Source organism: Zeus faber (assembly GCF_960531495.2).
Source record: "Zeus faber genome assembly, chromosome: 7".
Lineage (NCBI taxonomy): Eukaryota > Metazoa > Chordata > Actinopteri > Zeiformes > Zeidae > Zeus > Zeus faber.
This window is the reverse complement of record NC_137203.1, coordinates 1,937,184-1,949,683: the sequence shown is the minus strand read 5'-3', so window position 1 is coordinate 1,949,683 and position 12,500 is coordinate 1,937,184. Positions and strand designations below refer to the sequence as shown.

Genomic DNA, 12,500 nt, shown 5'->3' with positions numbered 1-12,500 from the left:
GATACGATACGATACGATACGATACGATACGATATGATACGATATGATACGATATGATATGATATGATATGATATGATATGATATGATACAGGGGAGGACTGAAACAATAATTCAGGACGGGAATTTGACTCCATCCCAGGCCACCATGTTCAGGCAAACTACCGTACAGCTAATTTTGTAGGCTTACCCTACTTGTTGGTGTAACGGTTGCTAGACTATTTATACATTTGGCCACTCTGCTCATCTGGAAGGAAAGCTATCCAGATTAAATTATAAAAAAAATGTTGGGACTGACCAGTCAGTATCTGAATACTGAATTTTCAAGTTATGCTTTGGCTTTGTGTGCACCCTAAAAAATTAACTAGGAATACACCAGTCAAAGCACATGTACAAGGCTAGACACACAAAACAATTAGCCTCCCCTTTTTAAAAACAGAATGAGATATAGAGTTAGCTTAAAGCTTCAAATGATTATCTTTGTATTCAAGCATTAAGCATATCAAAGTATCAAAAAGGTTCACACGCACATTCACTGAAATTAAACAAAACATAGAACAATGTGGTAAGTATTATACAACATACTGTATGTGTTTGTCCATTTCGCCTTAATCTAAATCTGAATCTAGATCTGAATCTAGATCTAAATATGAATCTAAATCTAAATCTAAATCTAAATCTACATCTAAATCTAAATCTAAATCTAAATCTAAATCTAAATCTCAATCTAAATCTAATTCTAAATCTGAATCTAGATCTAAATCTGAATCTAAGTCTAAATCTAAATCTAAATCTAAATCTAAATCTGGATCTAGGTCTAAATCTGAGTCTAAATCTAAATCAAAATCGCAATATAAATCTGAATCTAAATCTAAATCCAAATCTGAATCTAAAACTAAATCTGGATCAAAATCTGAATCTGAATCAAAATCTAAATCTGAATGTGAATCTGAATTGAAATCTAACTCTAAATCTGAATCTAAATCTAAATCTAAATCAAAATCTAAATCTGAATCTGAATCTAAACCTGAATCTAAATCCAAATCTGAATCTGAATCTGAATCTAAACCTAAATCGAAATCAGAATGTAAAGCTGAACCTAAATCGGAATCAAAATCGGAATCTAAATTGGAATCTAAATCTGAATCTGAATCTGAATCTGAATCGGAATCTAAATCTGAATCTAGATCTAAATCTGAATCTAAATCAAAATCTGAATCTGAATACAAATCTGAATCTGAATACAAATCTAAATCTGAATCTAAATCTAAATCTGAATCTGAATCTGAATCTAAATCTGAATCTAAATCTAAATATAAATATAAATCAAGATCTAAATCTGAATCTAAATCTGAATCTAAATCTGAATCTGAATCTGAATCTGAATCTGAATCTGAATCTAAATCTGAATATAAATCTACATCTGAATATAAATCTGAATCTAAATCTAAACCTGAATCTAAATCTCAATCTAAATCTGAATCTAAATCTAAATCTAAACCTAATCTAAATCTCAATCTAAATCTCAATCTAAATCGAAATCTGAATCAAAATCGGAATCTGAACCTAAATCTCAATCTAATTCTGAATATAAATCGGAATCTAAATTGGAATCTAAATCTGAATCTGAATCTGAATCTGAATCTGAATCTGAATCTGAATCTGAATCTGAATCTGAATCTGAATCTAAATCGGAATCTATATCTGAATCTAGATCTAAATCTGAATCTAAATCAAAATCTGAATCTGAACACAAATCTGAATCTGAATCTGAATCTAAATCTGAATCTAAATCTAAATATGAATCTGAATCTGAATCTAAATCTAAATCTGAATCTAAATCTAAATCTGAATATAAATCTGAATCTAAATCTAAACCTGAATCTAAATCTCAATCTAAATCTGAATCTAAATCTAAATCTAAACCTAATCTAAATCTCAATCTAAATCTCAATCTAAATCTAAATCTGAATCAAAATCGGAATCTGAACCTAAATCTCAATCTAAATCTGAATATAAATCGGAATCTAAATCTAAATCCAAATCTGAATCTAAATCTAAATCTGAATCTAAATCTAAATCTAAATCAAGATCTAAATCTGAATCTAAATCTGAATCTAAATCTGAATCTGAATCTGAATCTGAATCTGAATCTGAATCTAAATCTGAATCTAAATCTGAAAATAAATCTACATCTGAATATAAATCTGAATCTAAATCTAAACCTGAATCTAAATCTCAATCTAAATCTGAATCTTAATCTAAATCTAAACCTAATCTAAATCTCAATCTAAATCTCAATCTAAATCTAAATCTGAATCAAAATCGGAATCTGAACCTAAATCTCAATCTAAATCTGAATATAAATCGGAATCTAAATTGGAGTCTAAATCTGAATCTGAATCTGAATCTGAATCTGAATCTGAATCTGAATCTGAATCTGAATCTGAATCTGAATCGGAATCTAAATCTGAATCTAGATCTAAATCTGAATCTAAATCAAAATCTGAATCTGAATACAAATCTGAATCTGAATCTGAATCTAAATCTGAATCTAAATCTAAATCTGAATCTGAATCTAAATCTAAATCTAAATCTAAATCAAGATCTAAATCTGAATCTAAATCTGAATCTAAATCTGAATCTGAATCTGAATCTGAATCTGAATCTGAATCTAAATCTGAATCTAAATCTACATCTGAATATAAATCTGAATCTAAATCTAAACCTGAATCTAAATCTCAATCTAAATCTGAATCTAAATCTAAATCTAAACCTAATCTAAATCTCAATCTAAATCTCAATCTAAATCTAAATCTGAATCAAAATCGGAATCTGAACCTAAATCTCAATCTAAATCTGAATATAAATCGGAATCTAAATCTAAATCCAAATCTGAATCTAAATCTAAATCTGAATCTAAATCCAAATCTGAATCTAAATCTAAATCTGAATCTGAATCTGAATCTGAATCTGAATCTGGATCCAAATCTGAATCAAAATCAAAATCTAGATGATCTGTCTTTTCTCTGTGTCTAGATTATGTTGGTTCTCATATTTAAATTGTGCTGGTTTCATGTTGGACAGTATCAGATGTGAACTGGCTTTCAGATGCATCATCAAAACACCTGAACTCTTCCTCTCCGTTACTCCCTTTTGTTTCCTCCTCATTCTAGTCCTCTTTCTGCTACCTCCACCCACCCCCACCCTTCCTGAAAGCCACGTTCTCCACTCGCTGTGCTTCTGCTCGCTGCATTAGCTGCACGATCTGATGCTTGGCCAGACTGAGGGTAGATCACCCAGAAGACCCCAAACCCTGCCTCCTACTCCCTCAACCTCCTCCACCCTCTTTTATCCCCTCCACCTCCTACACCTCCACCACTGCCTCCATGTCCTCCACCTCCTTCCCCTCCTTCACCTTACCAGACCTCATCTCACCTCCTCCTCCCTCCTCCACATTCTCATCCTCCTCCGTCTCCCCCACAACCTCCCCCTCCTCCACCTTCCTCAACCGCCTCCAACCTCATCCACCCCCCTCCATCCAACAACTGACAGATAGACAGGCAGACGGACAGAAGATCACACAAATAAATATTTGGCGTGGAGCGTTTCCTCATTCCCACAGTAAACAGTGCCTTTGTGCCTTAGTACCTTAGTACCTTAGTGCCTTAGTGCCTTAGTGCCTTAGTACCTTAGTACCTTAGTACCTTAGTGCCTTAGTGCCTTAGTACCTTAGTGCCTTAGTACCTTAGTGCCTTAGTGCCTTAGTGCCTTAGTGCCTTAGTGCCTTTGTGCCTTAGTACCTTAGTACCTTAGTGCCTTAGTGCCTTAGTACCTTAGTGCCTTAGTGCCTTAGTACCTTAGTACCTTAGTGCCTTAGTGCCTTAGTACCTTAGTGCCTTAGTGCCTTTGTGCCTTAGTACCTTAGTGCCTTAGTACCTTAGTACCTTAGTGCCTTAGTACCTTAGTGCCTTTGTGCCTTAGAACCTTAGTACCTTAGTGCCTTAGTGCCTTAGTACCTTAGTACCTTAGTACCTTAGTGCCTTTGTGCCTTAGTACCTTAGTACCTTAGTACCTTAGTGCCTTAGTGCCTTAGTGCCTTAGTACCTTAGTGCCTTTGTGCCTTAGTACCTTAGTGCCTTAGTACCTTAGTACCTTAGTGCCTTAGTGCCTTAGTGCCTTAGTACCTTAGTGCCTTAGTACCTTAGTGCCTTAGTGCCTTAGTACCTTAGTACCTTAGTACCTTAGTACCTTAGTGCCTTAGTACCTTAGTACCTTAGTGCCTTAGTACCTTAGTGCCTTAGTACCTTAGTACCTTAGTACCTTAGTGCCTTTGTGCCTTAGTACCTTAGTGCCTTAGTGCCTTAGTGCCTTAGTACCTTAGTGCCTTAGTACCTTAGTGCCTTAGTGCCTTAGTGCCTTAGTGCCTTAGTGCCTTTGTGCCTTAGTACCTTAGTACCTTAGTGCCTTAGTGCCTTAGTACCTTAGTGCCTTAGTGCCTTAGTACCTTAGTACCTTAGTGCCTTAGTGCCTTAGTACCTTAGTGCCTTAGTGCCTTTGTGCCTTAGTACCTTAGTGCCTTAGTACCTTAGTACCTTAGTGCCTTAGTACCTTAGTGCCTTTGTGCCTTAGAACCTTAGTACCTTAGTGCCTTAGTGCCTTAGTACCTTAGTACCTTAGTGCCTTAGTGCCTTAGTACCTTAGTGCCTTAGTACCTTAGTACCTTAGTGCCTTTGTGCCTTAGTACCTTAGTACCTTAGTGCCTTAGTGCCTTAGTACCTTAGTACCTTAGTACCTTAGTACCTTAGTGCCTTTGTGCCTTAGTACCTTAGTACCTTAGTACCTTAGTACCTTAGTACCTTAGTACCTTAGTGCCTTAGTACCTTAGTATCTTAGTACCTTAGTGCCTTTGTGCCTTAGTACCTTAGTACCTTAGTACCTTAGTACCTTAGTGCCTTTGTGCCTTAGTGCCTTAGTGCCTTAGTGCCTTAGTACCTTAGTGCCTTAGTACCTTAGTACCTTAGTACCTTAGTACCTTAGTGCCTTAGTACCTTAGTGCCTTTGTGCCTTAGTACCTTAGTACCTTAGTACCTTAGTACCTTAGTACCTTAGTACCTTAGTGCCTTAGTACCTTAGTACCTTAGTACCTTAGTGCCTTTGTGCCTTAGTACCTTAGTACCTTAGTACCTTAGTACCTTAGTACCTTAGTACCTTAGTGCCTTTGTGCCTTAGTGCCTTAGTACCTTAGTGCCTTAGTACCTTAGTACCTTAGTGCCTTTGTGCCTTAGTACCTTAGTACCTTAGTGCCTTAGTGCCTTAGTACCTTAGTGCCTTAGTACCTTAGTACCTTAGTACCTTAGTGCCTTAGTACCTTAGTACCTTAGTGCCTTAGTGCCTTAGTGCCTTAGTGCCTTAGTACCTTAGTGCCTTAGTGCCTTAGTGCCTTAGTGCCTTAGTACCTTAGTGCCTTAGTGCCTTTGTGCCTTAGTGCCTTAGTGCCTTAGTGCCTTAGTACCTTAGTACCTTAGTGCCTTAGTACCTTAGTGCCTTAGTACCTTAGTACCTTAGTACCTTAGTGCCTTAGTGCCTTAGTACCTTAGTGCCTTAGTACCTTAGTACCTTAGTGCCTTAGTGCCTTTGTGCCTTAGTACCTTAGTACCTTAGTGCCTTAGTGCCTTAGTACCTTAGTGCCTTAGTACCTTAGTACCTTAGTGCCTTAGTACCTTAGTGCCTTAGTACCTTAGTACCTTAGTGCCTTAGTACCTTAGTGCCTTAGTGCCTTAGTGCCTTAGTGCCTTAGTGCCTTAGTGCCTTAGTGCCTTAGTACCTTAGTGCCTTAGTGCCTTTGTGCCTTAGTGCCTTAGTACCTTAGTGCCTTAGTACCTTAGTGCCTTAGTGCCTTAGTACCTTAGTACCTTAGTGCCTTAGTACCTTAGTGCCTTAGTACCTTAGTACCTTAGTGCCTTAGTACCTTAGTACCTTAGTGCCTTAGTGCCTTAGTGCCTTAGTACCTTAGTACCTTAGTACCTTAGTGCCTTAGTGCCTTAGTACCTTAGTGCCTTTGTGCCTTAGTGCCTTAGTGCCTTAGTGCCTTAGTACCTTAGTGCCTTAGTGCCTTAGTACCTTAGTACCTTAGTGCCTTAGTGCCTTAGTGCCTTAGTACCTTAGTGCCTTTGTGCCTTAGTACCTTAGTACCTTAGTACCTTAGTGCCTTAGTGCCTTAGTACCTTGGTGCCTTAGTGCCTTAGTGCCTTAGTGCCTTAGTGCCTTAGTACCTTAGTGCCTTTGTGCCTTAGTACCTTAGTGCCTTAGTGCCTTATTACCTTAGTGCCTTAGTGCCTTAGTGCCTTAGTGCCTTAGTGCCTTTGTGCCTTAGTACCTTAGTACCTTAGTGCCTAAGTGCCTTAGTGCCTTAGTGCCTTAGTGCTTTAGTGCCTTAGTGCCTTAGTGCCTTAGTGCCTTAGCGCCTTAGCGCCTTAGCGCCTTATTGCCTTAGTACCTTCTGCCTTAGTGCCTTTGTGCCTTAGTGCCTTAGTACCTCAGTGCCTTAGTGCCTCAGCGCCTTAGTACCTTAGCACCTTAGCACCTTCGCGCCTTAGCGCCTTTGTGCCTTAGTGCCTTAGTACCTCAGTGCCTTAGTGCCTCAGCGCCTTAGTACCTTAGCACCTTAGCACCTTAGCGCCTTAGCGCCTTAGCGCCTTAGTGCCTTAGTACCGTCGTGCCTTAGTACCTTAGTGCCTAAGTGCCTTAGTGCCTTAGTGCCTTAGCGCCTTAGTGCCTTAGCGCCTTAGTGCCTTAGTACCTTAGCACCTTAGCGCTTTAGTGCCTTAGCGCCTTAGTGCCTTAGTACCGTCGTGCCTTAGTACCTTAGTGCCTAAGTGCCTTAGTGCCTTAGTGCCTTAGTGCTGTTGAGCACAGCATCAAACGTTGTCTTCTTCATTCTCTGAAGGCTATCGACAGGACGGTGAGATTGACCTTTAACGGAAGATGTTTTCTCTTAAACCGAGAGATTTTACAAATGAGAAATCTCACCTCCCGCCCGGCCCGCCACCGCCATCGCCACCACCACCACCACCACCACCCAGGCACCACCACCACCACCACCACCCAGGCACTTGTTTGTACAGGGAGACCCCAGGAGGTCAAAGATCATGGATATTTATTAATGAATCAAAAGGAAGTTCTGTGTTTTTTCAGATGCGTCTGCATTCCATTCCCACACTGATCTCTCTGAGAAAGAGAGAGAGGAGAGAGGAGGAGAAGAAGAAGAAGAAGAAGAAGAAGAAGAAGAAGAAGAAGAAGAAGAAGAAGAAGAAGAAGAAGAAGAAGAAGAGAGCCACATGAGGTGATCTAAACTGGGAACCAACATGAGATTGGTTTTCTGAGGAGCAGATTTGAAGCCTCGAGTTTGGGTTCAAGCTTGCCACCATTTTGGTCGGATGGGGTTGGAGCTTTCCAGATTTTTGGCAGAGGGGGCGACATTCCTCAAATTGGACTCGAGTCTCGGTTTGTGGTGCCAGACATGCTCATCTCGCTCTAACGCTCGAGAGATCTGTCCATCAAGGTGACCATGCCCCTAAATATACACATCAATAAGCCTCCAAGTTCGATACTGAGACAGTACTGAGTCAAGTCGTATTCACTGTGTATTTCTAGTCTTCTTCCATTGACTTCCATTCAGTCGGAGTGTTTCCTGAAGCAGCACCTAGTGGCCGTTAGCTGAACTGCACTTTAAAACTCTGAACTCAGCCTGAGAGCGCTGATCTGAAGGCTGTCTCGCCTGCTCAGGTTACACCCACCACACACACACACACAGGACCACACAGCCCCTTTGTGCCCATGGGCAGGTGCAACAGCTGAGAGATAGAGAGAGAGAAAAATGAAGGAGAGAGACAGAGAGACAGAGAGACAGAGAGAGACAGAGAGACAGAGAGACAGAGAGACAGAGAGACAGAGAGACAGAGAGAGACAGAGAGACAGAGAGACAGAGAGACAGAGAGACAGAGAGAGACAGAGAGAGACAGATTCCTCAGTTCTTCAGACTTCCTTCATTCATTGATATTTTTCATTCAGGTTCTGTTCTGTTGTGTTCTGTTCATTCTCTCAGGAGCTGGTTCTGTCCTGATTCTAAAGATGATACATATCGTAAGCAGCTGAAAGCTATTTGTTCAAACGACAAGTCAATAAATCATGTTATACCTTTACAATTATGAAACAGTTGCATTAAAAGAGAAATATTTGACACTTGTTGTACTATTGCACAATCCACACTCTGGAGGTAAATAAGAGCGTTTCCGTTGGCCTCAGCGTTCAGTTTGGTTTTGTCGCTGATGTTCCGTTCATCAGTAAAGCGTCATAATTCCATCAGAGAAACTTCAGTGTCTGTTTGGATCCCCTCGCACAGCGAGCAGCGGACGCCATCTTTCCCTTCCCACGCCAGAAGCGTCCCCTGCCAACCAGAGTTTGGGAGAATTCCTCTGCTTGAATGGGTCGGCGGAGGGCGGGTCGCAGGGAACACAGTCACACCACGGCTATTTCAATCTGCTGCGCTTCCATCTGTTCCCCTGAAACCAGACTCCGCTCTCCAAATAGCAAAGAAAAAATAATATCTGACATGTGTTCCGCTGTGTGCCAAGTCCCAGGCAGGTGGGGTTAGCCACGCGGGACGACAGCGGAGGACAACACGGACACAGAGGACGTGAAAGTATTCAAAGGTCATGAAGTACACGACTCGCCAGCAGCATCTTACCTGAGTTGATCTGGATCCTGTGGGTGTAGTAAACCCCACCCAGCTGGCGCTGCAGGTACAGCAAAACAAGCGTTCAGAAAAGTGCGTGAGTGGTGCTTGACCCGTAAGAATGCACAGATGTGCCACAGCGTTGTGGAATGCCGCTACTCCCGTTCCCTCCCGCGCCCCCTGGTATGCAGACAGCTGCCCTGGGATGACACTGCAAATCCAGGCCCCTGCGGGCCCCGCCCGCATGCCGGGGGACTTTAAACTTTAAAGGGCCAAAGTGGACAGCTGGCTGGGTGAAAGTGTGTCCGTTGTACTCGCACTCTCTCCGGTCCAGACAGTACGAGGACAGGGGACCCTCAAGACGAAGCCTGGGCTAAAGATCTGTCTCCGATTTATAGAAGCCTGAAGTGGACCTCCACTGGAGCTCCTCCACCGGACCGACTCTTTCATCCACCGGGAGAGCACCGGGAAGGCTCCCCGATCCACCCGATCCAACCGATTTACCTGGAGGTGTCCTGGTTGCGTCCGTCAACCATGGGAGCGTTCATCGCCAAGATGCTGCTTCCCACGGTCAGCAGCGTGGTCTTCCTGCCGGCGGCGAGCGTGGCCGCCAAGCGAGGCTTCCACATGGAGGCCATGGTCTACTTCTTCACCATGTTCTTCACAGCGGTAAGGACGGAAAAACATGTTGTTGTCATTCATTCCAGACGTCGGGAATTTCCTTGAATTCCAAGCGGCCTGTTGGTGTGTGAGACGGTTACCTGTGAAGGTGGAGGCTGATGCACCTGAAGGTGGAGGTTTCCTCTTTATACATGGGACTTTACTGCTGCATGGCGAGGTCTGGTTTTCAACGACAACATTGACTTTCTATTTATAGTCTTACTTTTGGATATTTCTTCAGGACGGCTTCATTTTACTGCTTTTATTTTGCGCCTCATTTAGGAAACATTTGGCTTCTTATGTAAAAGTTGAGAAAATGTGTTTCATAAAAAGCTCAAATTCCAAATAAGAAACATAGAACACGTCCGCTGCAGGGCGGCGTACAAACCAGCTCCGCCCAAGCACTGGGGTTTGCAGCTGAGTGACCTTTGACCCCTCTGTGTGTGCAGATCTACCACGCGTGCGAAGGCCCGGGCCTGTCCATCCTCTGCTTCATGAGGCACGACGTCCTGGAGCTGTTCACCGTGTACGGCACGGCGCTGTCCATGTGGGTGACGCTCATAGGTGAGGACCACAAGCACCACACCCTGGAGGAGAGAGAATCCACCTCCTGGATTAACCCATCACATTAAGGCCAAAAATGTAAAACAAAACAAAACAAAAACAAACAACAAGGTCTGAAAGTCTTTTTTTAATCTTTTTTAATAATAATTAACGATTTGATTTATTATTTTGATCGTTTGTATTTTGATGCTTTGACGATCCACCTCTGGCCAGTTCCACCTTCTGCTGAGACAGATTGGGGGCGTGCTTGGTACATTTAAAACATCACGCGTTAACACCGTGGCAACCCATGATAAACACAGCTGACGTTGGAGCAGGAGGATGTTTTAGTCCGGCTGCCGCACGGGGAGCGGGCGTGGCCGCGAGTGTGGCAGCCGGACATGTCCCTTGTGTGCCATTTTGAACTCGGTGCATAAATGACTGATTTGTCCCAGATATACAAAAGAATAAAGGTATTGCAGCAGAATGTGCCGTGGTGCGGTAGATTAAGGTGAAATGACTCCAAAACTTTATTTATCTGATTTGAAATTGACGAGAATTGATTGGAACTGACTCTGTTTGGTTTCATGCTCAGGCTTGTTCTCTGGATTAAAAGCAGCGGATTAAAAGCTGGTCTGAACAGCTGAGGGAAGCATGTGTCGCCGAGAGGCTGGACATGTGTTCGGATCCCTTTAACTCTCACTGACACACACACACACACACACACACACACACACACACACACACACACACACACACACACACACCTGCATATTGACCACACACACACTTGTGGTTGTGTTGGAAGGGTGACTCTCGTCTCTTTCAGCTCTGGGAGACTTCGAGGAGCCCCGGCGATCCAGCATCACCATGTTCGGGGTTCTGACCATCGCTGTGAGAACCTATCAGGATCGCTACGGTTACGGCATCTACGCCGGACCCATAGGATCCGCCGTGTTCATCATCACCGTCAAATGGGTGAGTGACGGGGGTGGGGGGGTGCTAGACGATGGAGCATGACGTCCTCTGAGAGAACGTTGCAGTGGAGGCGTTGAGTCCTGAGTGCTGTCGCTCTGTGCAGCTGCAGAAGATGAAGGAGCTGCGAGCCGTGTTCCCGGAGCGCAGTGTGTACACGCAGCAGGTGGGGCCAGGATGCTGCTTCGGGGCCTTGGCCCTCATGTTGCGATTTTACTTCGAGGTGGGTTCCATCAGCAGTGGTTTGTTTCACACACAACGTCATTGAAATGTAAATATTCAATCAATTTGTCAAATGTCAGGGCTCAGATCAGAGGCCTCGCTTAGTTTGCAGAACAAGGCTGAATGAGTTTCTTTGCGCCGGCGGTGGCTGAACACACTTTTACCGCCAAAGCCACATTTGACTTTATGGGCGAGCAGGGGAATGATGTGAAATGTTTTCAAAGCAGCCGGTAGATAAGACATGTCATCTCGCCCCCCCTCAGGAGTGGGACTACGCCTACGTGCACAGCTTCTACCACCTCTCCCTGGCCGTGGCCTTCGTGCTGCTGCTCCCGAAGAAGAGCCGCTACGCCGGGACCGGACGTGACGCCGCCAAGCTCGGCTGCTACGCCCTCTGCTGCTGCGTAGGTCTCCCGCTCGCCCGCGGCACGCTACACCCTCGCTGTCGGAGCCTCCGTCGGCTCCGCATTCACCGCTTCAGAACACAGAGACCGTGTTGCTCGGAGGGGATCTGAAGTACCTGTTGACAGACAGAAGACAGTCGACTGTTTGTGAAGCTGCTCGGCTGTCGCTGCAGAGCGTCTGTGACGGCTCTGCTTTAGGAAACAAAGCAGCTGGAAAGGAAAGACATGCAAGGATGGAAATGAGCTTTGCTAATGTTCTTGAAACGCCTGTTGCTGATAGTTTTGGCCAAAAAGGCCAGTCTTACTGATGTAACCTTTAAGAAGGGTCGGGGTAGGGGGCCTCTGAATTCCACTCAATGTGGATGTCTTGATTGAATGGTTGTTGCACTTGAGGACTTTAGGCTTTTACAGCTTGAAAGGCCCCACATGGAGTTGTGGGGCGTAGTTTGTGAATGGAATAATATAGGACTGTGCTTTGCTGGAACCTCCTGAAGCAATTCAACATCTCAAGCGCATACAGGGGTTCTAAACCTCTCAAATATAGAAGTCAATTATCAATACATGAGTCATCGAAGGGTCCCGCGGCTCCGTGTCAAGTAGCGTCACATGGGGTCACAACCCCAAGGTGGAGGATGTCCGGCATGTGGTGTCAGTACAAGCGTCAACAGAAGCAGAGTCGGCAAGAGAAACCCGAAAGTAGAGCCTCCGCTGGGAACGCCGGGTCGGCAGAATCACAGCTCTGACATGCTTTGTGGTGAGCGACTGACTGGTGAAGCATCCTTTCAACCAAAGTCACTCTAACTTCTTTTTGTTTTGCGCTGTTTCATTTTTTCCCCCAGACAATGTCCCCTGGTTCCACCAAGGAAAAGAAGATGAAGAAGGAGGAGAAGGAGGAGGAGCAGAAGAAGAAGCAGAGGAAGGAGCGCACGGTGTGGACGGTGCCCACCGAGCGCCCCTGGGG

The 12,500-nt window shown here is 44.0% G+C and overlaps 2 protein-coding genes across 2 annotated transcripts in view; one reads left to right on the top strand and one right to left on the bottom strand.

Annotated features, from left to right (window-relative positions):
• The window catches only part of ttc16 (tetratricopeptide repeat domain 16), a gene marked incomplete at its 3' end in the record, with an annotated part of 33,108 nt that extends 24,355 nt beyond the window's left edge, over nt 1-8,753 (bottom strand). The window contains exon 1 of the mRNA XM_080003744.1: nt 8,748-8,753. The remainder of the gene's footprint in view (nt 1-8,747) is intronic.
• Nucleotides 8,754-9,070: 317 nt separating this feature from the next.
• The window catches only part of mymk (myomaker, myoblast fusion factor), a 4,941-nt gene continuing 1,511 nt past the window's right edge, over nt 9,071-12,500 (top strand). Inside the window, exons 1-6 of the mRNA XM_080004617.1 lie at nt 9,071-9,404; nt 9,845-9,959; nt 10,768-10,916; nt 11,020-11,136; nt 11,399-11,539; nt 12,379-12,500. The exon at nt 12,379-12,500 is cut by the window's right edge and continues 1,511 nt beyond it. Of these exons, the coding sequence (XP_079860743.1) occupies nt 9,270-9,404; nt 9,845-9,959; nt 10,768-10,916; nt 11,020-11,136; nt 11,399-11,539; nt 12,379-12,500 (779 nt within the window). The 5' untranslated portion in view covers nt 9,071-9,269. The remainder of the gene's footprint in view (nt 9,405-9,844; nt 9,960-10,767; nt 10,917-11,019; nt 11,137-11,398; nt 11,540-12,378) is intronic.